We start from the raw sequence: 25023 nt of genomic DNA on the forward strand, positions 1-25023 counted from the left end.
GATATTTCCTATAATTTACTTTTTTTTATGTATTAAATTATGTATTAATTAATTTTTTTTGTTAAAAATCATATTTCTTTTATTAAAAATATTATTTCATCCAACTAGATAAACGTGCTTTGCACGTTACTTCAACCTAGTATATATATATAATAAAACCTAGCGGGGTAATACCCGACTTAACACCTATCCAATTTTTTAGGAGTTTGGGCATGCTCGTCCCACCAAATACAAGCAGACTGCCTTGCTAGCCGTAAGTAGGGTCGAGTAAGTATTTTATCTCATTTCATTATATAAAATTCTTATTTATGATGAAAAAGAAGTACACAATTAGAATATGTTGCTACCAAAATTAGTCAAAGATCACTAAAAGAATGTGTTATTAAGAAACTAATTAAGCATAATTGGCATTTAAAACTTGGGATGTAGTATTGATTCTTTTTGTATTTACCATAACGGTTTCCATTGACTTCTAAAGATAACCTCCCCCTTGAAGATGCTAGTGCCACTTAAAACAAGTAACTTCCGTTCTGATTCTGGTCCATAAATTCATTTGAATCCCCCCTCTTTATTTATTTATTGCTTATTCTTTTAGAGCTTAACATGAATTAATGACTGCCTTACCTGCCTTTCAGATTAGGGTTTTGCTACACAACCTCCCAACACCCCAACAACCCATTTTTTTTTAAATTTTTATTATTTTAATTTTTATTAAATATTTAATATATAAATAATGAATAAAATAATTAAATTAATTTAAAAAGAATAAATTCAAAAAATATATATTAAAAAAATATTAAAAAATTGAATAAGGGTGGGATGTTGGGCTGTTGAGAGGTTGTGTAAATTTTTTCTTTAGATTAATGGGCTAATATATAAATAATTTATAAAGCATAAATTACATTAATAGATAATCATCCTTGTGATCTAGGGAGTGTGGGTTGCATAATTGTTAAATTATGTTCCAGAGAAGCCTTTTGCAAATGAGCAAAAGCTTGGAGCACACCAACACTCTCTGTCTATCTATACCCCCTCTCCCTACCGGCAATCTCTCCCACATTACTCTTCGTTGACACGCACCAACACGTACGGCTCCTTCCCTTCTAGCCTCCCTCTCCCCTTTTCTCTTCCTTATGTCCATACCATCTCCATAATCTATAGCTTGAAAATTGGCCTTTCTGTTACTTTCTGGTGTTTACACATTGTCTCATTGCACTCAGCCGCCGTTGATGCTTCAATTTATAAGAGAAACATGGCCAATTATTAATGTGTATAGCTCCACGTCTAGTCTGTTTTTACAATATTTTTCAACTCATCTCATATCATTTCATTACAATTTTCTCAATTTCTCATATAAACTAAAAAAATAACTTACCTTTTTAAAATTTTAAAATAAAAAAATATTGTAAAATATATATTTTAATAAAATTTTATTTAATTTTTAACTTTTATTTTAATGTGAAAAAACAAGCTAGACGTAGGGACTGCTCGAGGGATCCGCATGTCATTGCATTGCGGTTTGTCTCTTATATGGATACGCATGACATACGACTCTGCGACATCGAATCTCCTTGATCCAACACTCCCACACCCTTCCCTGAGCATGCTTGGCGACACAATTGTCAATGAGCATACTTGGCTACCTGCGATCCAAATCTTGTGAAGTTACCTATCAGACTATATTTTCATTTCCCATGACTAGGGATCAACAAATTAAGGAAGTGTAAATTGTAATTCTCTTTTAGCCAACCCAAAACTAAAAAAAAAAACAAAACATGTGGCAACTCCCCCTTAGTAGGAAAGGGCATGGGTCAATCAATTGATATAGAACCTTTTTTTCTTATTTTTCTCTTTGTGCTATATTAGATATGATTCGCTTTTTGTTGGTTTCCTTACTTATGTATCCTATTAACCTTTATCTAATGTATACACAAGACATGCAGAGGAAAAAACTTGCGAACTTACAAAAATTAAGGACTAATTTAGGTAACCAAGTAAGATATTTTATTCTCAAATATTATTCAAATATAAATTTTTTAAATTTTAATTTTAAAATTTTTATCTAGTCATTTACTAATTATTATAACTTTTTCAGACTTCCAAACAAAATAGAGAAAACAATACAATTTTTTTAAATTTTAAAAAAATTAATATTAAAAAATTACATTCAAACAATTTTTTAATTCTATAATAATTTTATCCAATTTTTTCTTTATTCTTTATCAAAATTCAATAAAATATTTTAACTTAAACTATTTTAATAACCTACAAATTATTTTAATATTATATATGAATATTTTGAAACATTTAAAATGTTTAAAAGATCATTTAGAACATTCCCATCCAGTGATCTAAACTACTATTATATCTAAAATTTAAGGAGTCCAATTAAGTTTTTGACAAAATAGGCACTTCATCCAATTTCCTATTTTAATATATAGGTTTAGGATGTGAATAGTGACTTCCTAAATTTGGAGAGTCACTGTTCACATCCTAAATCAGTTTATATATATTTTATAGAGAATAGTTAAAGATGTAGAAATAAAGAAATAGAAATAATAATTAAGAAAAAATAGAAAATGATTATTTTAATATAATAGATAAATGATAGGAAATGAGATGTAGGGTTTTTTAAAGATGAATAAAATTTAGGAGAAAGTTAAAGAAAGTGTGATTTTTAGCTAAAATTTAGAAAAAATTATAGTAATCTAGTTCCTCATTATTGGTCCCTAGCTAAATTATAGGGAAAAAAGTAAAAGAAGGGAAGAAAAATGAGCTACATCAGTTTCCTATGGTAACTTTTGATTTTAGTATAGGAAGCAACTGTTCACATTCTTAATCATTCTTTTGATTTATTTTTTAAATTTAATAATACATTTAGATATATTTATTATTCCTACTATTTTTTTCAAAATTAGAAAAATATCATAAAAATTATTTTTTTATTCTTTTTGATATGAAGATGATTATATTTTTATCTTTCAATAATATTAAATAAGATCGTTTTTACTAAACATTTAACTAGTTTTTATTAACAAACACACATTTCCTCCGTGCTATATATGATTTCAATTCCTTATTAATTATTAAAATTTAACGGTTAAAAATTATTGTTGTTGGAAAAAGCAAATTTTGACAAAAAAAAAATTTAATTTTCTTAAAAACACAATAATTTTGAAAATATTTATCGTATCTACAAAAAAAAAAAATTTGTTTAAAATATTTGTTAGAGAGTAATAGTTCAAAAAGAAAGAAAAAAAAAATAAAAGAGGGAGTAGTTAATATTATAAAAGGAAGCGAAAGAATAATTAAAAAAATAAAAAATATTATTTTCATATAATAAAAAAAGAATAATAAATGAAATATATGAGAGTTTAGATAGATGAGTAAATTAAAAAATATATTTAGAAAAAGATGATTTTTAACTAAAACTTTTTAAAAAAATTTGCTCAACCTGTCGCGGATGCTGGTACAGCACTGAGATGGGGAGGCAGCCAATCCATGGGGACACATGGCGCTTTGCGATATTTTTCTACGACCAATGATAAGAACACAACTTTTAATAACTGTTAGAGCATCCCCATCCGAGTCTGCATATGGAAGTTTTCCCTATAATTTAGAGATTTTTTTAGGGTTTTGCCATAAAAACACCCCACATCCTGTTCCCCATTCTAAGATCTATGTTTCCGGTCTGTACAGGAAATCTCCATCTTTGGGGGCCTACTGTACATCTGCATCGTGTATTTGGCTCCTGTTTTTCCCCTTCCGTCCCGCGTATTCTTCCCTCTTGCTAGGGTGAACGGTTTGCTTCCTCCCTCACACTTCAAGCACCATCGATGTACCAGTGAATCACCGAATAAAGTAAGAGAAAAATTTCCTATTTCGATTCTTTGATTGATTGTCTTCCCCGATTACCCAACTATTTTTCTTCTCTGGTTGTTTCCTCTCTCTATTTTTCCTATGTATTTCTTCCCCTTTTTCTTCCTCTCGACGCCATGGGAGAGCTGTGAGAGCTGAAATTTCTCTTCAAGGTACACGGCTTATTGCATTTAGTTTAGGTGTTTGTTGATAAGGAAATCTCTGATTATTTCTTGCTCGCAGCTCTCACAGCTCATCTCGGTGTTGGGGGCTAATCGCCTATAAGTTTCAGGTTCTCCCTCTCTCTCTCTCTCTCTCTCTCTCTCTCTCTCTCTGTGCGTTACTTTGTGATTCTGTTGGCTTTCTTTCATGCCTTAACTCAAGGGAAAGGGGAGGATCCATTTGATAACATGGACCTATATGAGCATCACATGCATTTGTGATTCTGTTGGAATTTGTTGGCCGATAATAAATCCTATACGAAGGAAATTCTCTTTCAGAATTGGATTTGCATTTGGACTTGTTTGATTATTTAGTATATATATATATCATGTCTTGGCTGTGTGGTAGAGGAAAATGTTACTCATATGCCCCTTTGTCATGAATAAAATGCATGGATTTTTATTCACTAAACATGGCGCTGATTTGTTGTGATGATGTTTTGAGATGGAGGTTTCATTGATTAATAGCACATGTTGGTGGAACCTCTTCATTTTGGATATTGTGGACCTTGATGAGTAAGCCTTTTAATTACACTTTTGGAGGATTTATCTTGTAGTTCTTGTTATGTTTTTATTTTTAGTTCTTGGTTTCATGAATTTGATTCGGCATCATCAGTAGTTCTTGGTATATTTTGTTTTAATTGGAAGGAAGATTGTGGAAAGAGTTCTTGGTTCCATATTCTGGACTAGCTTTTGATAAATTCCAAAGGTTGAAATTTCGGTTGCTTTTCCTTGTAGTTTAATATTCTTTTTTTATTGTAGTTCTTGGTTTCTTTTGTACTTCTATAATTTCATGTATTTATAAAAGGTTTCTTTTGTAGTTCTTGGTTTCTTTTGTTTTAGTTATACATGCTTGTGGAAACAGTTCATTTTGGATAATGTGGAGCTTTGTCATTTAGGATCTTAATTACACTTTTTGAGTACCTTTTCCTTGTAGTTTAAACCGAGTTTTTATTGTAGTTCTTGGTTTCTTTTGTAGTTATTGGTTTCGTGAATCTGCTTTGGTTTATTTTGTAGTTATTGGTTTCTTTTGTTTTAATTACACATGCTTGTGGAAAGAGTTCATGAAACCATATGCTGCACCTTTGTAATTAAGGATCAAAGGTCAATTGTTTGTTGCTTTTCCTTGTAGTTCCAGGTTCTGTTTTTATTGTAGTTATTGGTTTCTTTCAACTGTTCTATAATTTAATGAATTTGTTTTGGTTTCTTTTGTAGTTATTGGTTTCTTTTGTTTTAATTACACATGCTTGTGGAAAGAGTTCATGAAACCATATGCTGCACCTTTGTAATTAAGGATCAAAGGTCAATTGTTTGTTGCTTTTCCTTGTAGTTCCAGGTTCTGTTTTTATTGTAGTTATTGGTTTCTTTCAACTGTTCTATAATTTAATGAATCTGCTTTGGTTTCTTTTGTAGTTCTTGGTTTTTTTTTGTTTTAATTATACATGCTTGTGGAACCTCTTCATGTAAATCTCTTCTTTACTTGTGGATTTGCTGCTTGTCAAATGAAGTGGTTATACTTGCGGATTTGCTGGTTTCCTAAGTAGTTATTGGTTTCCCTTGTTTTAATTATACATGCTTGTGGAACCGGATGAGGATTATATTTCTTCTTTACTAAAAGGACCTTGCTACTTGTCAAATGAAATGGTTATACTTTTTAAATTCAATGTGCATGTGTAAAGCAGTTTACTTGGATGTAAAAATTCTCATTTCACAGCTTAGCTCTCTTTTTCGTAGTCATCTCTGTTTTGTTGCTTTGCCATCTATATATATATATATATATCTATATATACTGTCAAATTTGCCTTAACTTGATATGCCCCTTTTTGGACTTGAGCCAATGAAGAACATGATCTTCACTTGTTTGTGTTTTTTCCCACTTGATATGCCCATTTTCAGACTTGGAAAAGATTTAATTTTCAGCTTTAGGAGGTGGACATAAATGTAGTTATATAAATGTATGAGCATTGTTTTTTCCATAGTAGGTCTTTTTAAATCCTTTTAAGCTGCTTGATGACACACTTGAGAAAATCATGCAAGAATTTTTGTTTTGCACCGTGTAGATCCTATAGCTAGAGCTCTTGCCTATTCTTATGATCATACTCAATCTTGTTGGATAATAGTATTGTGGCTGTGACAGTTTCCTTGTAGTTTGCTTGAATATTTGCCCCTTTTTGGATTCTTTGCAGTTATTCATATATGTCGGGGAGGAGAGCTGTTAATAGGCTATGATGATGGTTATAGTGCTAGTATTTCACTAGTGTACTAGGGGACCCATCGATATGGCTGGGTAATCCTCATTCGGATGACTATATTGCAGTTTGTGGTACTTTCCACAAAAGGCAATCGGGGTTCGAGCGGGGTTTTGCAGCCATTCGATGTTCGCCACCTTACTTACGAATGCTGAGCATATTTACACCATTCTGAGCCCTTTCTCCTATTAATATATGTTATATTAATAATGTATATCGGATGGGGATGCTCTTATATAAATTTTCGTGATTTGCATGCTGTTTGGTTGGTGTTTTGTATTATGTTCTGATAGAGAAATAAATATATAAACTCAACCCCCTCGGCTGTGATGATGACAACCGCATGTGGGGATACGGGATTTTGATTGCCATCTCCTCAATGGCTAGGTAACCCGGATGGCCATGAAGTACTGGCAACCGGTTGTTGCAGCCATGAGTGGGTGGCAATCTTATCTTTTGTATTGTCATTCGGTTCCTGAGCCCTGATCAAAAACCATACATCAATTCAAATATCTTTTCTAATCTCTAAATATTTTTTTAGAGATGGATTCACAAGACTTGACTAGTATGTACTTCACCAACCTCCTTAGTCAAGATCCTCAACTCGATCCACTTACGGTGGGCAAAGTGGAACTTCTCCGATTACCCTTGATGACTCTCCAACCCTACCCCTAACGAGCCCATCGGCGTTAGGAAATCAGTCAGAGGTGCGAATTTCACCCCCGAAGAAGACAAATTACTTGTCTCCGCTTGGCTAAATTGTAGCCTTGATGCCGTTCAGGGAACAGATCAAAAACACTCCCAACTATGGGAAAAAATTTATGAGTACTTCCAGCAATTTAAAGAAACCACAAATGAGCGGATAATAAAATCTTTAATTCATCGGTGGTCGGTTATCCAAAAGGCCACAAATAAATTTTGTGCGAAACTAGTCCAAGTTGAAGGGTTAAATCAAAGTGGCATAACCGACCAAGACAATGTAAAAATTCGAAATCCTTCTTGTTTTACTCTAAAATTTCTTATCTTCTACATTGGTTTAACATTTTTTTTTTTTTCCATGCAAGTTCGATAAGGCCAAGGTTATGTACCAAGCGCTAGAAAAATGCTCATTCCAATTTGAACATTGTTGGCACCTGTTGAAGGACCAACCTAAGTGGATTTGGCGCGCCACAAAGGAGGATCCAAAACGAAGGAAGACGATGTCCCCATCCCCAACCCCAACTCGATGTTCTGGCGCTACAATTGATTCAGCTTTTGATATGGAGGCGGATGAAGTCATGGAGAATGAAGTTATCGAGTTGGACCGACCAATTGGAAGGAAAGCTGAGAAAGGAAAACGAAAGGCCCAAAGCAAGCAAGCAGAGGAAACTTTCCAACTCAGGAAGATGAAGTATACTCTTTTAGAGAAGTCACGCGCTCAGGAGAAAGAGTTTTATCGAATGAAGGCCGAGAAGATGGAGTATGACAAGGAAAAAGAGGAAAAAAAATACGCCTTGAGGATGAACGACTGAGGTTGGAGGCCGAGAAGATGGTAATTGAGAGGGAAAAGGAGCTCGCCAAAATTCGTCAAGAGGACGAAAGGTTAAGGTTGGAGGCGCAGAAAGTGGAGCTTGCCACAAAAGATCAATATCAGCGCATTATGATGATGGACGTGAGTGGCATGCCTGAAATGTAGCGGTTATATTTCCAGCAACTCCAGAGGAAAATCATGGCGAGACGCAATACTTCTCAAGATTGAACTTCTTGTTTTTTAATATTACCATTTTCAGTTGTATTTCTTATTTTTTGTTTTGAACAATGATAAATATATAAAAAGCATGTGATTGTATTTTTTAACATTTTTAGTATTGTCCCTCAATATGCTTGTGCAAGTAATATGTTATTATAATTTTAATTTTTATTAAAAATAAAATTTTCATCATCATATAGATTGCAAAGCTTATACTCAAGGAAAGGCATTACTAAAAGGGTTTTACCATTAACATAGTTACTAATGACACGAAGGAAATACAAATGCAAAGCAAATCAATTCAAATATAAAAGTAAATAATACGAAGGAAATACAAACTCAAAGCAAATTAAGTTAAACATAAATCTTAAATAACATGAAGAAAATACAAATGCATGCCATATCAACTCATACAATAAAAGTAAATAACGCGAAGGAAAAGAGGACATAGTTTGAATGCAACAGGATTAATGTTGGGAATATAATAACCATTGATGTTCAATTAGATCTTCTTGGAGCTGATGATGTGCCGAGCTATCTCTAATATGATGATGACGCTGGATGAAGTCCGTAAGCTCAATTGTATGATTGCGTGACAATTCTGGGAGATCATCATCAAGTTGATCATACTCAATGTTAGGACTTTCACTATCATCACGTTCGTCTTCAATGATCATATTATGTAAAATAACACATGCTTTCATAATATTTGTTAGGTCCTTAACTTTGAACATTCGGGAAGGTCCACGAATGATAGCAAATTGTTGTTGAAGTACCTCGAATGCACGCTCGACATCTTTTCTTGCGGATTCTTGTGCTTTTACAAAATTTTTCTTCTTGTTCCCTCGTGGTGATGAAATCGTCTTCACAAAAGTTCGCCACTTGGGATAAATACCGTCCGTAAGGTAATACCCCATAGTGTAGTCGTTGCCATTGATAGTGTAATTAACAGCAGGAGCACGCCCTTGAGCAAGTTCCGTAAAAATAAAAGATCTTTCTAGCACATTAGTGTCGTTATGTGAACCAGGCATATCGAAAAATGCATGTCATATCCAAAGATTATATGAAGCAACTGCTTCTAAAATAATAGTTGGTTCATGGATGTGGCTAGAGTACATACCTTTTTAGGCTGCGGGATAATTTTTTCACTTCCAATGCATGCAATCAATGCTTCCGAGCATTCCTGGGAATCCTCGTTGTTCACCAACCAACAGCAATCGGGCTATATCATTAGCATTTGGAGACCGCAAATATTCATCTGAAAAAACACTTACTATTGTCTCAGAGAATCTTTTTAGGCTCTCCATTGCGGTGCTTTCACCAATACGTATGTATTCATCCATAAAATCTCCAGTAACCCCATACGCCAGCATTCTAAGTGCTGCGGTTATTTTTTGCATTGAAGATAAACCGAGTCTTCCGGCATTATCTCTTCTCTGGACGAAATACGGCTCGTAAGACTCTACTTCATTTAGAATACGAAGAAATAGGGGACGACTCATCCGAAATCTCCTTCGAAATAGATTCGAGGGATATACTAGATTTTCTGCGAAATAATCACGAAATAGGCGCTCGTGCCCCTGGGCATGATCACGCCGAATAAACTTACTTGGGTGCCTATTGTCACGCTGCCTCGATGACTGTCCATCGACCTCCTCAGTATGAACATCGCTATCATCTTCAGATGATACGTATGTCAATAATTTGCGAAAGAAGGTACGAGCCATTTGATGAAGGGAGTGGGAGATCAAAGGATAGAATAAAATCTCTGTTCTATAAATGAAATGAGACTTGAGTTTGTGAGAATGTGAATATTAGCAATATGCTAATTTATAGAGGAAAAAGTTACCGTTACACTACAAACAAAAAATGTTACCGTTTGAGAGAAGACAAAAAAAGTTACCGTTAGAGAAAAGATAAAAAATATTACCGTTAGAAAAATAACAAAAAATATTACCGTTGTAAAAAGGACAAAAAATATGACCGTTGGAGAAAGGATAGGTAATATTACCGTTACAACCAATTTAAAAAATTATATCATCAATACGTGACTATGGATCCTCATTAATCTTTAATTGATAAAGAGTACTCTTCTAAATAAAATTTCCATCACGTTAGAAAATGCATTAATTTATTAATAAAATTTACTATTTTTATAATACGATTAATGATTTGAAAAAATACTGTATTAGGTAGTCATAATCATATAAATATTTAGTAGAAAGTGATATTTGAAAAAAAGATAATAAGACAAAAGAGTTAGTAGTTAGGATTATAAATGGAAGAGAGAGAATAAAGTAATAAAAAAAGAATAGAGAAATATTATTTAATAGAATAGAGATAGGGATGAGGAATGAAATGTAGGAGGTTTTTAGAAAATGAATAAAATTTAGGGATAAATTTGAGGAAATGTGATTTTGAGTTAAATTATAGGGATGAGAATGGAAAATCGGATGAGGATGCTCTTACACAGTTTGGTTATTTCACTTTTCTACTTTCCATATTTGGAAAAGGATGCACAAAATTATTTTACTAATTTTATGAATAATACTACTTATAATTTTAATTCTCACAAATTTTTTATTATTTTATAATATTAAATATTTATAAATTATTTATTATATTTTATTTATAAATTTATTATCTAATATTATATTATAAAATAATAAAAAAAATGATGAATATATTTTTTTTATTTAATTCTATAATAACTTGTAAAATAATTGTCGATATATTTTTTATTCACGTAAATGTACACGTAAACAAAACAAATGGGGACAAGTTAGTAAAACAAATAGGAAGAGTGGTTTATCTGTCGCACTTCGATATATCCGCCCTCTCTCCTCTACCTAAAATCTCAACGGACTTATCAATGCTCTCTCTTTCAGCCTTAAACCCAGCCAAACTATATTTCAACCCGCAAATCTCCACTCCCATTTCTCTGCGTCTCTTGATCTGCGTCTCTCCGGAGAGAAAATCCTCGGAAAATGCAGTCTTCCCTAAGTATCTCCGTCTCTCCCCACACCTCACTCACCGTTCAAAGATCAAATCGCAATGCCCTGGAACCCCTCGCCTTCGCTCCACCTTCCAAGCCTCTGAACCTCCGCTTTTGCGGTCTCACTCGCGAGGCCCTCGGGCTCTCCTCCCTTCGTAGAAACTCAGATTCGTTCCGATTCCGGCTGTCTTCCTCCGCGCGCGTACGCCGTGCTGATAAGTTCTTCGTCTCCGCCTCGCTCTCCGACAATGGAAGCCCTCCCAAGACATTCGACTACGACTTGCTCATAGTCGGGGCTGGCGTCGGCGGCCATGGAGCTGCGCTGCATGCCGTTGAAAAGGTACGCCGAATCATGGAGCTGCGCTCTATTTCGTGATTGCGAGCTTTCGTTTTGTTCAATTGGCGACGAAGTAATCGTCTCATTTATCAATTTCTTCTTTTTTATTGGTAAAATTAATGTTCAAGATCGCTCCGAGCTCCGATGCTTTATGCTAAGTGCCAAATGTGTCACCAAACACATTCATGTCCTATTCGCTTTGAATTTAGTTTTACGCGGTAGTAAATAGGGCTTTTTAAGTCTCAATGCTAATGGCTAATACTTTGCTAGTTAAGCTCGAATTGATTCAGTATATCATCTTTGATCCGTTTTTTCTTGTAAACTCTATATCCCGAATTTGGTATTCCTGTGATAATGGTTTTTGCTGCATATTTGTTCTTAGAAAGTGTTATACCAGATGAGTTTGTCTCTGATAAAGTGCCGGAGCTAAGCATTAAATCAAGCGATTAAAGCACGTTTTAAATGATTTGGTAAAGGCCGTCGTAAATGAAGAATATCTAGCAGTGGCCACATTTTACGATTGAAGTGACAGGAAAATGTATTTGTTGTAGAAGAATTTTAGAATGAAGATGTACTGACTAATATATTCAACTTATCCATTGTCCTTGTTGATTGCACCTAAGAACTGAGATTAGATCCAGAGAAAGTTACTTTTCTGAGATGATAGTTATCCGCCTATGATGCTTATTAGACCATGATTCTGGAAGTAATGCCTACTCTTTTTGGCACATATTTAGGGTTTTATCTTGTGATGATGTTTATTTTAGATTTTTTCTAGTTGGTGTAGAAACATTTAAGCATTGTATCGGTTCTTCTTAATTTCTAATAAGTGTTTCCTAAGAGGTGAATTAATTCTAAAAGTGATCATTGCAGGGTCTGAAAACTGCCATCATTGAAGGAGATGTGGTGGGTGGAACATGTGTAAACAGAGGTTGTGTTCCATCGAAAGCTCTTCTGGCTGTAAGTGGCCGGATGCGTGAGCTTCAGAATGACCATCACTTGAAGGCCTTAGGTTTGCAGGTAACGAGATTGGAGTGTCAAAGTTTGAAAGCTTAGCAGACAGAAACTACATGTTTAGACCACAAATACTATTAAATGCATATATGCAGAGATGTTAACTGTTTGCCTTAATGCAAATAATGATAGGTTTCGGCTGCTGGTTACGATAGGCAGGGAGTGGCTGATCATGCAAACAATCTTGCTTCAAAAATTCGTAATAATTTAACCAATTCTATGAAGGCACTTGGAGTGGACATATTGACAGGTTTTGGCACAATTCTGGTAAGTCATACTTGCTGTCATGTTGGATTCGGTGGCAACACAACCAAAAGTTATTTTGGTTACTGAAAATTGACAACCAGTGTAATGACAAATTTAAGCTGTTCAGTACATGCTTCTCAATTATTACTGTCCTTTAATTCAGTTTGTGAATGGTTTATAATCTTTGCCTCCTTATGTTTGTTGTTTCATTTACCAAATCACTCAGGGCCCTCAAAAGGTGAAAGTTGGATCTGACAAAGTAGTAACTGCAAAAGATATAATTATTGCTACTGGTTCTATTCCTTTCGTTCCAAAGGGCATTGAAGTTGATGGTAAATGTGTATCCTTATCTTATTCCTCTATTAAATAGTCATGAATTCTTCTTCTGTGTGGAGGACCATCTGTGCCAGTGTTCTACAATCTTCTGCAACATTGTGATCAGAGGATGCTTAATTGCCGAATATTGACCTGCAGGGAAGACTGTAATTACTAGTGACCATGCACTCAAGTTGGAATCTGTTCCTGACTGGATTGCCATTGTTGGAAGTGGTTATATCGGTCTTGAATTCAGTGATGTATATACTGCACTTGGCAGTGAGGTAGCACATCTCTACACTTCTTTTAATGGCTGTTGAAATTCAATCAATATGAAATGAAGTCAGATATTTATTATTTCCAGGGTAAACAAAGAAAAAAACCACTTTGTCAGCCTGTATATTTTTAATAATTAATTGAAGGACAGATGCTTGCCACCTCATCTTCGTTTATAGGGACTAATCATGCCATAAGAAAGATGCTTGTTGATTTTTCTAGGTACCCTTGTATTTCAATATGGCTTAATATTCAGTTATATTGCATGAATCTTGTCTCCTCTATCCTTCTTTAGTTTGCAATGACATCTTATTTAAAATTTGGGATGGATACTACTTCTCAGTCAAATTTTGAGTGTCAAAGTTTTGATACTCATGGTTTGAAATTGCTGCAAATGCCTCAAAATCTGCTCTGCAAACTCTGTGTTGTTAAATTAACTTGTCCAAACAGCCATTGACTCCCTGTTATATTGAGAGAAAAATAACAAATGGATTTTAAACTTAACTGATCTTTGCCTTTGTCCTTTGGTGCAAGAAATGTTTAGCCCTTTATTTGGGTCCCAATATGATTTATATTACACAAAACATGACTTGTATGGCTAAAATCGTTTTACTGCATAAAGGCTAATAACCTTGACAGGTCCAGTCGGTAACTCTTTCCAGCAATCAGAACAAGAAGTTTGCTTCGTGCTTATTTATTTAGTTGTTGTTTTTATCTGCGAAGGTTACTTTTATTGAAGCTCTAGATCAGCTCATGCCTGGATTTGATCCTGAGATCGGGAAGTTAGCCCAAAGGGTTCTAATAAATCCCCGAAAAATTGACTATCATACAGGCGTGTTTGCAACCAAGGTAACCTGTTGTTTACCTTGGAATATTTAAGTGTTTCTTGGTTGACAGTTTCTTGCATTTGGCTTCTTAAGGGTATTCTTTTTGCAGATAACTCCGGCAAAGGATGGCAAGCCAGTCACCATTGAGCTCATTGACGCAAAGACTAAGGAACCCAAAGACACATTGGAGGTAACCTGAATACTCTGAATTAGTTGTTGGAGCTGTCCTACTATGTTCTTTTCCTTGCTTATTGACATCCAAAAGAGCATGAGTAGTTCTTGGCCTAAATTCTTTCAATAGATGATGTCAACCTTCATTTATTTTCATAATTAATTAAATAAATATGAGCCTATTGGCTCCATTTGCTTGAGCTTTAAGTGGCACTTGTTTACGGATTAACCTGCTACCAATTTTAGAGTGAACAATAATAAGCAAATTACCAAAATCAAACAAGTTTCACCCACCAACCTATGCTCAATGATGACTTTCATTGAGTTCTTGTTTTTTTGTATTGAAATTGAACCTGGATATCTGAGTTCAAATGTTTGCTGTGAATGGGATTCTTGGGGAATGAGATGAGATGAAATGAGAATTTTGTGAATAGTAGTAAGATGGTTTGTGAATAGTAGTGAGATAGTTTGAGTTGAGTATTTATTAGGTTTTGGGAAATGAGACAGAAATAGTTGAATAAAAAATATTATAAAGTTAAAATATTGTTAGAATATAATTTTAAATTTTTTTTATAAGTAATTTTAAATATTATTTTTGTTTTGGGATTTGAAAAAGTTTTGTTTTGGGATTTGAAAAACTTTTGTTTTTATTTGAAAATTTGGAAAAGTTGTAATGATTAGTTTGAAAGTATTTGTGTTTGAATGATGTTTAGGAAGGAAATGAGATGAGATGAGATGGGATGGGATGAGATGAAAATTGTTTCCAAACATCCCCTTAAGCACCCGTATGAGTTGCTTGTTGGGACTTCCTATTTTAGATCAGGCTTTTTTGCCTCATACAAGTCACCTCATGGTATCTTTAACAAACTTTCGTTCACTTTGCTACAGGTAGATGCAGCATTAATTGCAACAGGAAGGGCTCCATTCACACATGGTCTTGGCTTGGAGAACGTAGGACTTCTTGGAAACTAATGATTGAGATCATAGAGTTGTTACCCAAAAATAAATGGTTTCATATTTGCATTTTTTTTTCTGTAGATTAATGTAGCAACACAACGTGGTTTTGTTCCTGTTGATGAACGCATGCGAGTAATTGATTCAAATGGCAATCTGGTACGTTTTGAATCTGTATGACCATATTTCCTTGTATAGTTCCAGCAAATTGTTAATGACACAATCTTGAACATTAGGTCCCTCACTTATATTGCATTGGTGATGCTAATGGCAAGATGATGCTTGCTCATGCAGCCAGCGCACAAGGAATTTCAGGTAAGTAGTTTACTAATTGATTGTGTGCTGCTTTGAGTCTAAAGACTTTCCATGACGTCCATTACATTTTTTGGCCTAAATATTTTTTACAGTTGTTGAGCAAGTCACTGGAAGAGATCATGTGCTCAATCATCTAAGTATACCAGCAGCTTGTTTCACTCATCCTGAAATCAGTATGGTTGGATTAACAGAGGTGATTTTGAATCCTTTAAGACCTCATTTGGATGTTGAGATGAGATGAGAAATCTGTAAATAATAGTGAAATAGTTTGAGTTAAGATGTTTTATGGGGTTTTGGAAAAAGAGAGAAAAAGTTGAATAAAAAATTATAAAGTTAAAAATATTGTTAGAATATAATTTTTTAATATAATTTTTATTTTGGGATTTGAAAAAATTAATTTTTTTTTTTTTTTTTTTTTTGTGTTTTGTTTGGAAGTTTGGGAAAGTTGTTATGATTCAGTGATGATTAGATGAAAAAATTGAAAAGAAGAAAATTTGAAATTGAGAAGTGTTTGTGTTTGAGTAGTGTTTGGATGTAGTTCACTTCCCCGTTATCTTCATGTAAACATTCATTTCCCCGTTATTTTCTTCTGTGTATTTAATATTTTATGTGTTATGAAAATAAGAGCTCTTTTCAATGCACCCTTTGAATATCTGAAACTTCACTAAACATCTACAATTTGCAGCCTCAAGCAAGGGAGAAAGCTGAAAAAGAGGGATTTGAAATAAGCATTGCCAAGACAAGTTTTAAGGCCAACACAAAGGCCCTAGCAGAGAATGAAGGGGAGGGACTTGCGAAGGTGATATTTCTGTACCATTGTACCATGGATGAGATATATATATGTATATAAATATATATTCTCACTAGCTTCTTTAGGTGTAACAACTTATTTATCATTTTCATGCAGTTAATATACAGACCCGACAATGGAGAGATACTTGGAGTCCACATCTTCGGATTGCATGCTGCAGACCTCATTCATGAAGCCTCCAATGCAATAGCTTTGGGGACACGTATTCAGGTAAGGTTTCTGTGCCAAAACTACAATGTTTATGACCGCTACTTTTAACGTGATGTCGGGAGAGTCTTCTGTTTTATCAGTGACATACTCTGATCAAATTTCACCCATTTTAAGCTTAGACTGAAACTGTATCATGGATGCCGTTCAGCAATTTATTTTTGGTACATTTTTTTACCATGCAGGACATCAAACTTGCAGTTCATGCGCATCCAACCTTGTCAGAAGTGCTTGACGAACTTTTCAAATCAGCAAAAGTGAGTCACCTATATTCACCTCTAGAAACCATGCTGAGCATGCTGCACTAGAATCTTTTCTGTTCCATGCTATGTGGTGAGACAATGACAAGTAGACGGTACCTTGGCAGTCACTTGATGTGTAGTGGCTGACAAGTTATCAGTAGCATATAATAATGCATGTCTTCTTATTGGAAAGCACTAGAAGTGGGCTCTAAAGTCTAAACATAAGCACATCCCAACTGACTAGGGGTGAGCATCGGCCGGTCCGGACCGGCAAAACCGACCGGACCGGCACTATTTGGACCGGACCGGACCGGACCGAATTGGGTCCGGTCCGGTCCGGTCCCATTTTTAAGGGACCGAAAAGATTCGGTCCGGTCCCGGTCCGGGAGTTTTTCACCCCGGACCGGACCGGACCGGACCGAAGAGAAAAAAAAAATATTATTTATATATATTATTTATATAATAGTATTAGCATATTACTAATATATATAATAGTATACTATATGTATATATATTAAATATATTGCAATATAATTACATAAATATTAAAAAAAATGTCATTAAATATTAGCATATTATATAAATATATAGTTATCACTATTACTATTATTACATATAGTTATTAGTTATAGTATAGTTATTATTACATATATTTATTAGTTATAGTATTATTACTAATAGACTAATAGTATTAGCATATTACTAATATATATATAATACTATATGTATATATATTAAATATATTACAATATAATTACATAAATATTAAAAAAAATGTCATTAGATAAAAAAAAAAAAAAAAAAAAAAAAAAAAAAAAAAAAAAAAAAAAAAAAAAAAATCAACCTTGGACCGAATGGACCGACCGGACCGGACCGGACCGAATAGGACCGGACCGGACCGGTCCTGATGGAGTTCGGTCCGGTCCAGGGTTGGAAAACCCTGGACCGAATAGGTCCGGTCCGGTCCACAAAACCTCCCCGGACCGGACCGGACCGGACCGAACTCACCCCTACAACTGACTATCACTAGCAGGCATAAAAGGTCCCTTGATATTACATATTATTGTTATATTACTTATTGAATAGCTTCTTCAATTTATATCTTTCCTGAAATGTTGACCCACAAACCTAATCCGGGCAGGTTAAAGCTCATGTTTCTGCCCCAGTAAGTGAACCGATCGCAGTCTAAGCTTCTCAACAATCAAGTATGTATTTTTTAAATTTGCTTGTACTAGGGAGTCTTGAGGAATTACGCATCTCCAAGCATTAGAAGAGATCAACACGCTTGCTACTCAACAGAAAGAAAGAACAGACTAAGGGAACTGGCTGACATCTTGAAGACGATTGTGGCCAAAATATTTTGTAATTTGGTACATTGGTTTCTTAGTTTCGTCAATGTCTTGCAGAGATACTGGTATTCATAATGCGGAAACAATTCTACTTCCTAATTTTGAATAACGTTGCATGAGGCCTTAGAGAACTGGTATTGGATTATGCATCCTCATCTAAAGTCAAAAGTTTGAATAATATTTACTCAAAAACATCTGGCATTCGATCAGGCTAGTATAAATATATTTGGCTTTAAACTACAGTGTTTCAAGAAGTTGGGTCATATTTGACCTGCTACTGTAGCTCAGTCATAAGTTATTTTATTCTTTCTTTTCATGCACAACGGTCACAGACCCTCTCTTTCCCTCCATTTTTTCTCTTTTCCCATCCTTTTGAACATTCCATTTTCTCTCCCTGCCTTTCCGTTTATACAAATTTACTTCTTTTCGTCGTTCTGAAATTTTTTGGTCTTGCCCCTCGTTTCCCGTCCTTTGGTGTTTGTGTAAATTCATCTCTGTTTCGACTAGGCTCAAGAACATTCGACAGCAAGCTCTCTCGGTTTCGGTTTCCTTCGCACGACTAAAGATAGGACCAAGTAATCTTCCACAAGATGCTCGGTAACTCCAAACTCTAGAAGCACTATCTTCGTCCATGGTTGCTTTAGCCTTCACACCCCACCATCAAAGACCTCCAATCCCACCAACCTCAACTCGGGTCATATCTCTACAACTCATAATCAGATGCGGAGTCTCACTCCAATCCTATCCATCCCTCTCAGATCCCTTTGTTCTCCAACTAGCAAAAAAACCTTTGAAGATTCTCTCCCCACTTCGTCTTCTTCAACATCGTTGCCTCTTCAAAAGCTCAGAGGTCCCCCTTAGAGATAATCTGTCATTTCTATGATCTGATCCAAATAAATCCATTTTCTGAAAATGTAGAATCATTTCACTTTTCAAGCAAAGCCCTTTAGATATTTTAAAGACCTCTGGTCACAGAAAATTCAGACCCACTTTCCTCCCAAACAAAAGCTCTTTATATGATAAACATCGGAAGAGCGTAAGGTATAAACATAAATCTTACACATAAGACAATTTACACAGTAATATGATTTAATGTAGTATGTGAGATATATTTCATAATAAGAAACTTCACAATCTACTGGGTTACCTCGGCAATGTAAATTTTCTTGTGTATGGTAAACATCTAACTTTTAAAAGTTTTCAACCAAAATCAATACCAACAACCAATTAATCGCTTCGTTAACAAATATACTCACGGGATTACATAGAACACCCATCATCGAATAATGTCGTAGACCTAAGACCATACGCATCTGAGCATAAAATTGAAAGCAATATAAGTACAATAAACATTTCAACGAGGTAAATCAATCCCAATAAAGCACAAAGACCATAGGCTCCAACTAAATGATTAATAATGTTAATAACAACAATTCAGAACGTAAGCATCCTTAACAAACATCAGTAAGAAGACTCGGAAGTGCCGCCCCTACTAGGAACTGAAACAAAACCCATTACAGTAGCATCAAAGCACTATACTACTGAATATTAAAGTAAACATGAAGGAAATCATAGATCCCAAACAAAATGTCTCTCTGCCTAGTCTTCTACTCCTCCTCGGTGGCGGACTCGGCACTCTTCTTGTTATGCTTTCTCGCGTACCTTTGGTTCCTTAAGAACTTTGGATCCATCTACCCACAATATATTAAAAAAAGATTTGTTTTTTCAATCAATTACACGATTGAAATAGTTGTATGATAATATAGCAAAAAGGAAACCAAAAAAAGAAAAAAAAATTACCCCTTTCGTGGAGGCATGGCGGTGCTTGCGGGGCTTCTTGATGCCGTTCTTGTGAGCCTTGTAAGACTGGTTGTGAGCCGTGTGGTTCTTCGACTTCGCCATCTCTGAAAACCAACACACACAGTCACGCAACAACACAAACGCACAAAGATTTATAGATAGAAAAAAATAGCGAGAGGAGAGACCTGTAAGAGGATGTAGATGTGTTGCTCTGCTAGGGTTTGGTTTGGCGGAGCAAATGAGACGCTTTGGGTACTTTATCTGAAACTCCAATTCTGAATTAAGTCGTGGGATATATCAAACGACGGAATTGCCCTCGTTGGTTTTGTGGTTTTGGGCTTCCGTTCAAACTTCAAAGTGCTCAACCTTTAGAATAGGTAAGTGGTCTGGTGCGAGCTGAGTTCATGTGAATGGACCAATTAAAAGGCCCATAATCCAACTTTCGGCCTATACTTCTCAGCTCAGAAAAGGCCCATATACTTCCTTTCCTTGCCACAGATAGAGACACTATTTTAGTAAGGAATAATGATATACGTATAATCTTTTTACAATTATATTTTAAAATAAGAGTATTTGTATAAAATAAATTATAAAATATAAAGTAACGTTACTTTTATAAGTTATTTTATAAAAATATTCCTCATTTAAAACAAAATTATATAAAAATTGTAAATGTATAATTTTCATATAGTTAATTCTATCATTCTAATCAGTTACTAATACAAATAATGATTGTTTTAAGTAATTTCATATCTCAATCACTTAAATGAACAATAATTTATAAAATCTCACATTAGCAAGTGTGACTAAGGATAATAAAACTCGAACGAAGAATATAATTGCTAAACATTGGAAGAGCATGTAAGGTACAAACATAAATCTTACACATAAGACAATTTACACGGTAATATGATTTAATGTAGTATGTGAGATATATTTCACAATAAGAAACTTTACAATCTAGTGGGTTCTCGGCAATGTAAATTTTCTCGTGTATGGTAAACATCTTTTTTATTTAAGTTTCAACATAACTCTTTCTTTTAAAAGTTGGTGATGCATTTTTAGATTCAATTATGTGTTTATATAAAGTTTTGAATTCCATTTCAATTGAGGTATTGAAATGGAATATTTTTAATATGTTTCGGTATATTATTTTGAGATAGTCATAATAGGAATAAATTAATTATATATAATAAATTATTATATTTTATGATGGGAGAACCACTTTTAGGACTCACTCATGAACCTAAACTCCCGAAAGAGCAGCACAATAATTTATTTAAATCACAATTTCATTTCAAGAGAAATCAAACTTATAACATGGAAGTCACGCACATAAGTACGCATTTACCACTTGGGGCACCTGATAGATATATACATATATATATATATATATATATATATTTATAAGTTATACATATATATATAAACTAGTAGAATTAAAACGTCCAAGGGACGTTTGCCTAGTGGAGGCAAAATATAAATGTAAAACTTTCTCATAAAAGTAAATAAAAGTAATCAGCAACACGTTTGGCAATCAGCAACACCACTATGCACCGCTCAACAGCAGGTAAGAGAGGGGTGAAATGCCTTAAAATAAAGAACAGAAGAAATAAGTACATCTCATTCAGTATACTAAAGCAACTGAGGTTATTCATGTGAATCAACCTGTTTAGAAGGAGAACAGCAGCACTGTCATGATTGTTGATATCTTGATCCTGTGAAATTTTTCCAAATAACAAGCAAAGATTTTACAAGTGAACTGTAACTAACAAAATTTATAAAATGAGAAGCTTCAGTTGGGATTTAGAGAACATTCATGGAGGAGATGAATAAAATTATTAGATCTAAAATACCATCTCTTAAATACAATTAGTATTTCAGATCATATTACAGTTTTGTAAGAAATTGTACATTATTAAAAGAGAAATAAAATGGAACACATAGAAGATCTAACAGAAGATAGAAACACAAATATGAATATTTGTGAAGTATTATTTTATTATCACAAAGCAAAATTACAGAAATTTGAGGCTCTTTGCCTCAATCTTTAAATGCTATTGCTCTTAAAAAATCTGCATGTCTTTCTTATCTAAAGGAGTAGCCACTCGAAAAGAAGAGTTAAGCAAAAATTTTAAATCTCTGTTCTCTCGCTTTAGTGCTTCTATCTTCATGTTGGACTCCATAAGAAGCCGCTGAAGGATAAAAATATTCTCATAGAGTTTGTCAACCCCACCAGTCCTAGATTGTAGTCGCTAAGAATATGCGACAAGGGTTGATGAGTATCGGGTACCGAGACTCACAAGCTCGTAAATAATTTCATTATCTGACTTATTAGTCAGATCATTATTAGATTGCATTATAGCACCTACGGAAGAAGCAGAAACAACTGGTGAACGAGGTGCAGAATACCTCATATATTGGTAATGAGAAGATTGCTGAGCCATTGTAAAGTGAGAAAGCAGAAAGAGATTACAGAGTAAGAATGCAGACTAAATTTAGAAAAATGAAGAAGATGAAATGCGAAAGAAGATGAGCTGAATAATTCTTTTATAGAGAAAATTATGACCAAGTATCACTCTATTGCTTCATAACATCTTTCGTGAAGCATCTCTCTACAAGAAACAAGAGATGTATCATCATAGCTGCGGCGCCTGACAGATACAGAAGAGCGATGTAGTATCATAGCTACGGCGCCTGATAGCTACAGAAGACCTGTAAAAATCTTACGGATCAGAGTTGTCTGGTCTAAAATAGAAGGTCACCGTTTTTGTTGAAAAAGAGAGAGAGAGAGAGAGAGAGAGAGAGAGAGAGAGAGAGAGAGAGAGAGGTTAACGGCTTAATTTTGATGAATTCTTTACTGAGTATGTTATTTAGAAGAACACTTAAAATATAACATTTATGTTTTTCTAAATCAATCGAGAATTTACCACTGAAACCAAATATGTTAGACATGGGTACAGCTGAAAAAATCCCGAGAGGTCGAATCCGCACCGTTTTCCATCAGAAAACCCTCCAAACAGAGCAAAAAAGAGAAAACCAAAGAAGACAACAGCCAAAATCTCTTCATACAGAGCTTTATCAACAAAAACGGAAACCCACATGCAAATTCTATGAGATAGGGCAAAAAAAAGTAGAGAAAATAAGTGAGAGGAAAGAGAAGGTGAGAAGCGAAATGATAGGAGTCGGGGTGGGTCAATGGAGAACAGTTTTATTTCGTGAGAGGAATGTGGGAGGTTTGTATACGTGATAATACACACAAGGGAAACCCACATACAATGTATTTGTGATGGAAAATAAAAAAATGAGTAGTGGGGGCAATTATTGAATTATTTCAATCTCCAACCAGCACGTTTTCTAATCGAGTGAGGTCCACTCAATTATTCGAATCCTAAACACAGAGTCCAAATCCTATACTCTGAATTATATTTTATTGACTAGAAACGTGTTTAATTAAATCTAATTTTTAATTTATACATTAGGCAATGATGTACCTAACACATCGCACCTTTTGATTTATATTCCCTTTAATATAAATTGTTAATATATAAAATAGTTTATGGTGGAGTGCATACCTTGATATAATTACTAATTAATTAATGATGTATCCCGCATGATGTTAGCTAATAATTCCATTAAAAAAATAAATTAATAATTTAAAATAATGAAGTTGAGATTATTTTATTGAATAAAAAGAAAAAAATCGGACACAAAAAACTGTTAATTTATTAAAAGGGCAATATATATATTTATATATTATATTGGCTAAGTCAGGTGTACTCATGATTTGCTTTGAATTATTGCAATGGGCCTCTCAAGCCTCAGAAGTCAAGAACCAAACGACGTGCGGAATTGTTGGCCAAGTTGACGCAAAAAAATGGTTTTATTGGTCTCGATCATCGTGATGCTGCTGTCACTGCAGCCATTGCCTAGACTGATCGACGAATCCAAGGGGGGTCAAGGGGCGACGGGAGTGGGGATGATTAAGAGATTAGAGTAAGTGTAATCCCTGCATTTGTTCACGTATTTTTTTAAAAAACAGTATCCCCATAAATATATAATTAATTGAGGCAAAAACTAATTAGTCGTTCATAATAAAATAATATAATATTTAACTCTAAATGTTTAATGGGTGGATGCATGGTAGGAGCATTGACAAAGTAGAGGAGACCTCAAGTCAATATACACGTGGAAAGCTTATATAATTGGAGCTAGTAATAATGTATTCCTCAAAAAATATATATATATATATATATATATGGTCCTTAGCGGCTAATTAAGAACTTGAGGATCTGAGGTGACGTCGGCATAGTAGGGAAATTTCCTCAAAAAATATTTTAAGCATATAATTTTTATTTTAAAATTTGAAAAAATTATATATATATATATATATATATATTTTGTTTGAAAGTTTAAAAAAATTATAATGATTAAGTAATAAATAGGTAAAAAATTGAAAATTGAAAATTAAATAGCACTTTTATATATGTGAACGATCCTTACAAATGAAATTATTATATCCTAAAAACCTTTTGATTGGGAAACTCCAAGATTAGTGTTAACGTTTAAATATTATGGTATTTAATCCTATTTTCCTATGTGTTCAATTAAATCAAGATTCAAGACCAATCTATAAGTAATGATGATGACGAGCTAGACGTTGCAAATAGAGATGATAACCATGACAATAGTGTTTAACAGGTAGCTATAGCTAATATGAATGAAGTAATAGTGTTTGTCATGTAGTAATAGTAGTGGAATCAAGGTTAACAACAACCAAGGCATCAACTCATTATAATGATTAGGCAATTTTTAAATAACACAAAAAGGTGTTGGTTAATTTTATTTATGAATGTAATTAATCAATTCACCCATATAATTGAATCCACCACTCTAGCGACTCTCACTCTCTAACCCACTCAAAATCACTATCAATCAATCATTTAATTATAGTATTAATTTTTTTAAAAAGAGAGTAGGGCACTTAATTCATGAGCTAGAGAACCCCTAGCTAGCCTTGAATCATGGGTCCACGCTGCATGACGTAGAAAAATTATGGTGAGGGTGAGAGGAGGTCTAATCAAATCATGAAAAAGAAACACAGCAT

General features: G+C 34.1%; 3 protein-coding genes across 3 annotated transcripts; 1 reads left to right on the forward strand and 2 right to left on the reverse strand.

Moving 5' to 3' along the window:
• Positions 1–8524: 8524 nt before the first annotated feature.
• Positions 8525–9784, reverse strand: LOC122297537. Its single transcript, XM_043107673.1, has 2 exons — positions 9243–9784; positions 8525–9029 (listed from the first exon to the last, which is right to left on the reverse strand). The coding sequence occupies exons 1-2, from the start codon at positions 9782–9784 to the stop codon at positions 8525–8527; spliced, it is 1047 nt and encodes a 348-aa protein (XP_042963607.1).
• A 1105-nt stretch (positions 9785–10889) lies between these two features.
• Positions 10890–18308, forward strand: LOC122318151 (dihydrolipoyl dehydrogenase 2, chloroplastic-like). Its single transcript, XM_043135335.1, has 15 exons — positions 10890–11392; positions 12263–12409; positions 12536–12670; positions 12876–12981; positions 13124–13248; positions 13964–14089; positions 14177–14257; positions 15127–15189; positions 15277–15351; positions 15429–15507; positions 15600–15700; positions 16193–16306; positions 16415–16528; positions 16711–16782; positions 17909–18308. Exons 1-15 carry the CDS (start codon positions 11045–11047, stop codon positions 17954–17956), a joined length of 1734 nt encoding a protein of 577 aa, XP_042991269.1. The 5' UTR covers positions 10890–11044; the 3' UTR covers positions 17957–18308.
• A 1185-nt stretch (positions 18309–19493) lies between these two features.
• On the reverse strand, positions 19494–20261 carry LOC122318159 (60S ribosomal protein L29-1-like). The gene is made up of 3 exons (XM_043135345.1): positions 20102–20261; positions 19917–20020; positions 19494–19807 (listed from the first exon to the last, which is right to left on the reverse strand). Exons 2-3 carry the CDS (start codon positions 20016–20018, stop codon positions 19724–19726), a joined length of 186 nt encoding a protein of 61 aa, XP_042991279.1. The 5' UTR covers positions 20019–20020; positions 20102–20261; the 3' UTR covers positions 19494–19723.
• Between the last annotated feature and the right edge of the window lie 4762 nt (positions 20262–25023).

Source organism: Carya illinoinensis, chromosome 1 (genome assembly GCF_018687715.1).
Source record: "Carya illinoinensis cultivar Pawnee chromosome 1, C.illinoinensisPawnee_v1, whole genome shotgun sequence".
Taxonomy (NCBI): Eukaryota; Viridiplantae; Streptophyta; class Magnoliopsida; order Fagales; family Juglandaceae; genus Carya; species Carya illinoinensis.

Coding starts and splice junctions, on each gene's coding strand:
- LOC122318151 (XM_043135335.1), top strand. CDS start 11,045: ATGCAGTCTTCCCTAAGTATCTCCGTCTCTCCCCACACCTCACTCACC. Junction 12,410..12,535: donor TGAAGGCCTTAGGTTTGCAG/GTAACGAGATTG, acceptor AAATAATGATAG/GTTTCGGCTGCTGGTTACGA. Junction 14,090..14,176: donor CAGGCGTGTTTGCAACCAAG/GTAACCTGTTGT, acceptor TTCTTTTTGCAG/ATAACTCCGGCAAAGGATGG.
- LOC122297537 (XM_043107673.1), bottom strand. CDS start 9,784: ATGGCTCGTACCTTCTTTCGCAAATTATTGACATACGTATCATCTGAA. Junction 9,030..9,242: donor GGTGAACAACGAGGATTCCC/AGGAATGCTCGG, acceptor TTTTACGGAACT/TGCTCAAGGGCGTGCTCCTG.
- LOC122318159 (XM_043135345.1), bottom strand. CDS start 20,018: ATGGCGAAGTCGAAGAACCACACGGCTCACAACCAGTCTTACAAGGCT. Junction 19,808..19,916: donor GCCATGCCTCCACGAAAGGG/GTAATTTTTTTT, acceptor TATTGTGGGTAG/ATGGATCCAAAGTTCTTAAG.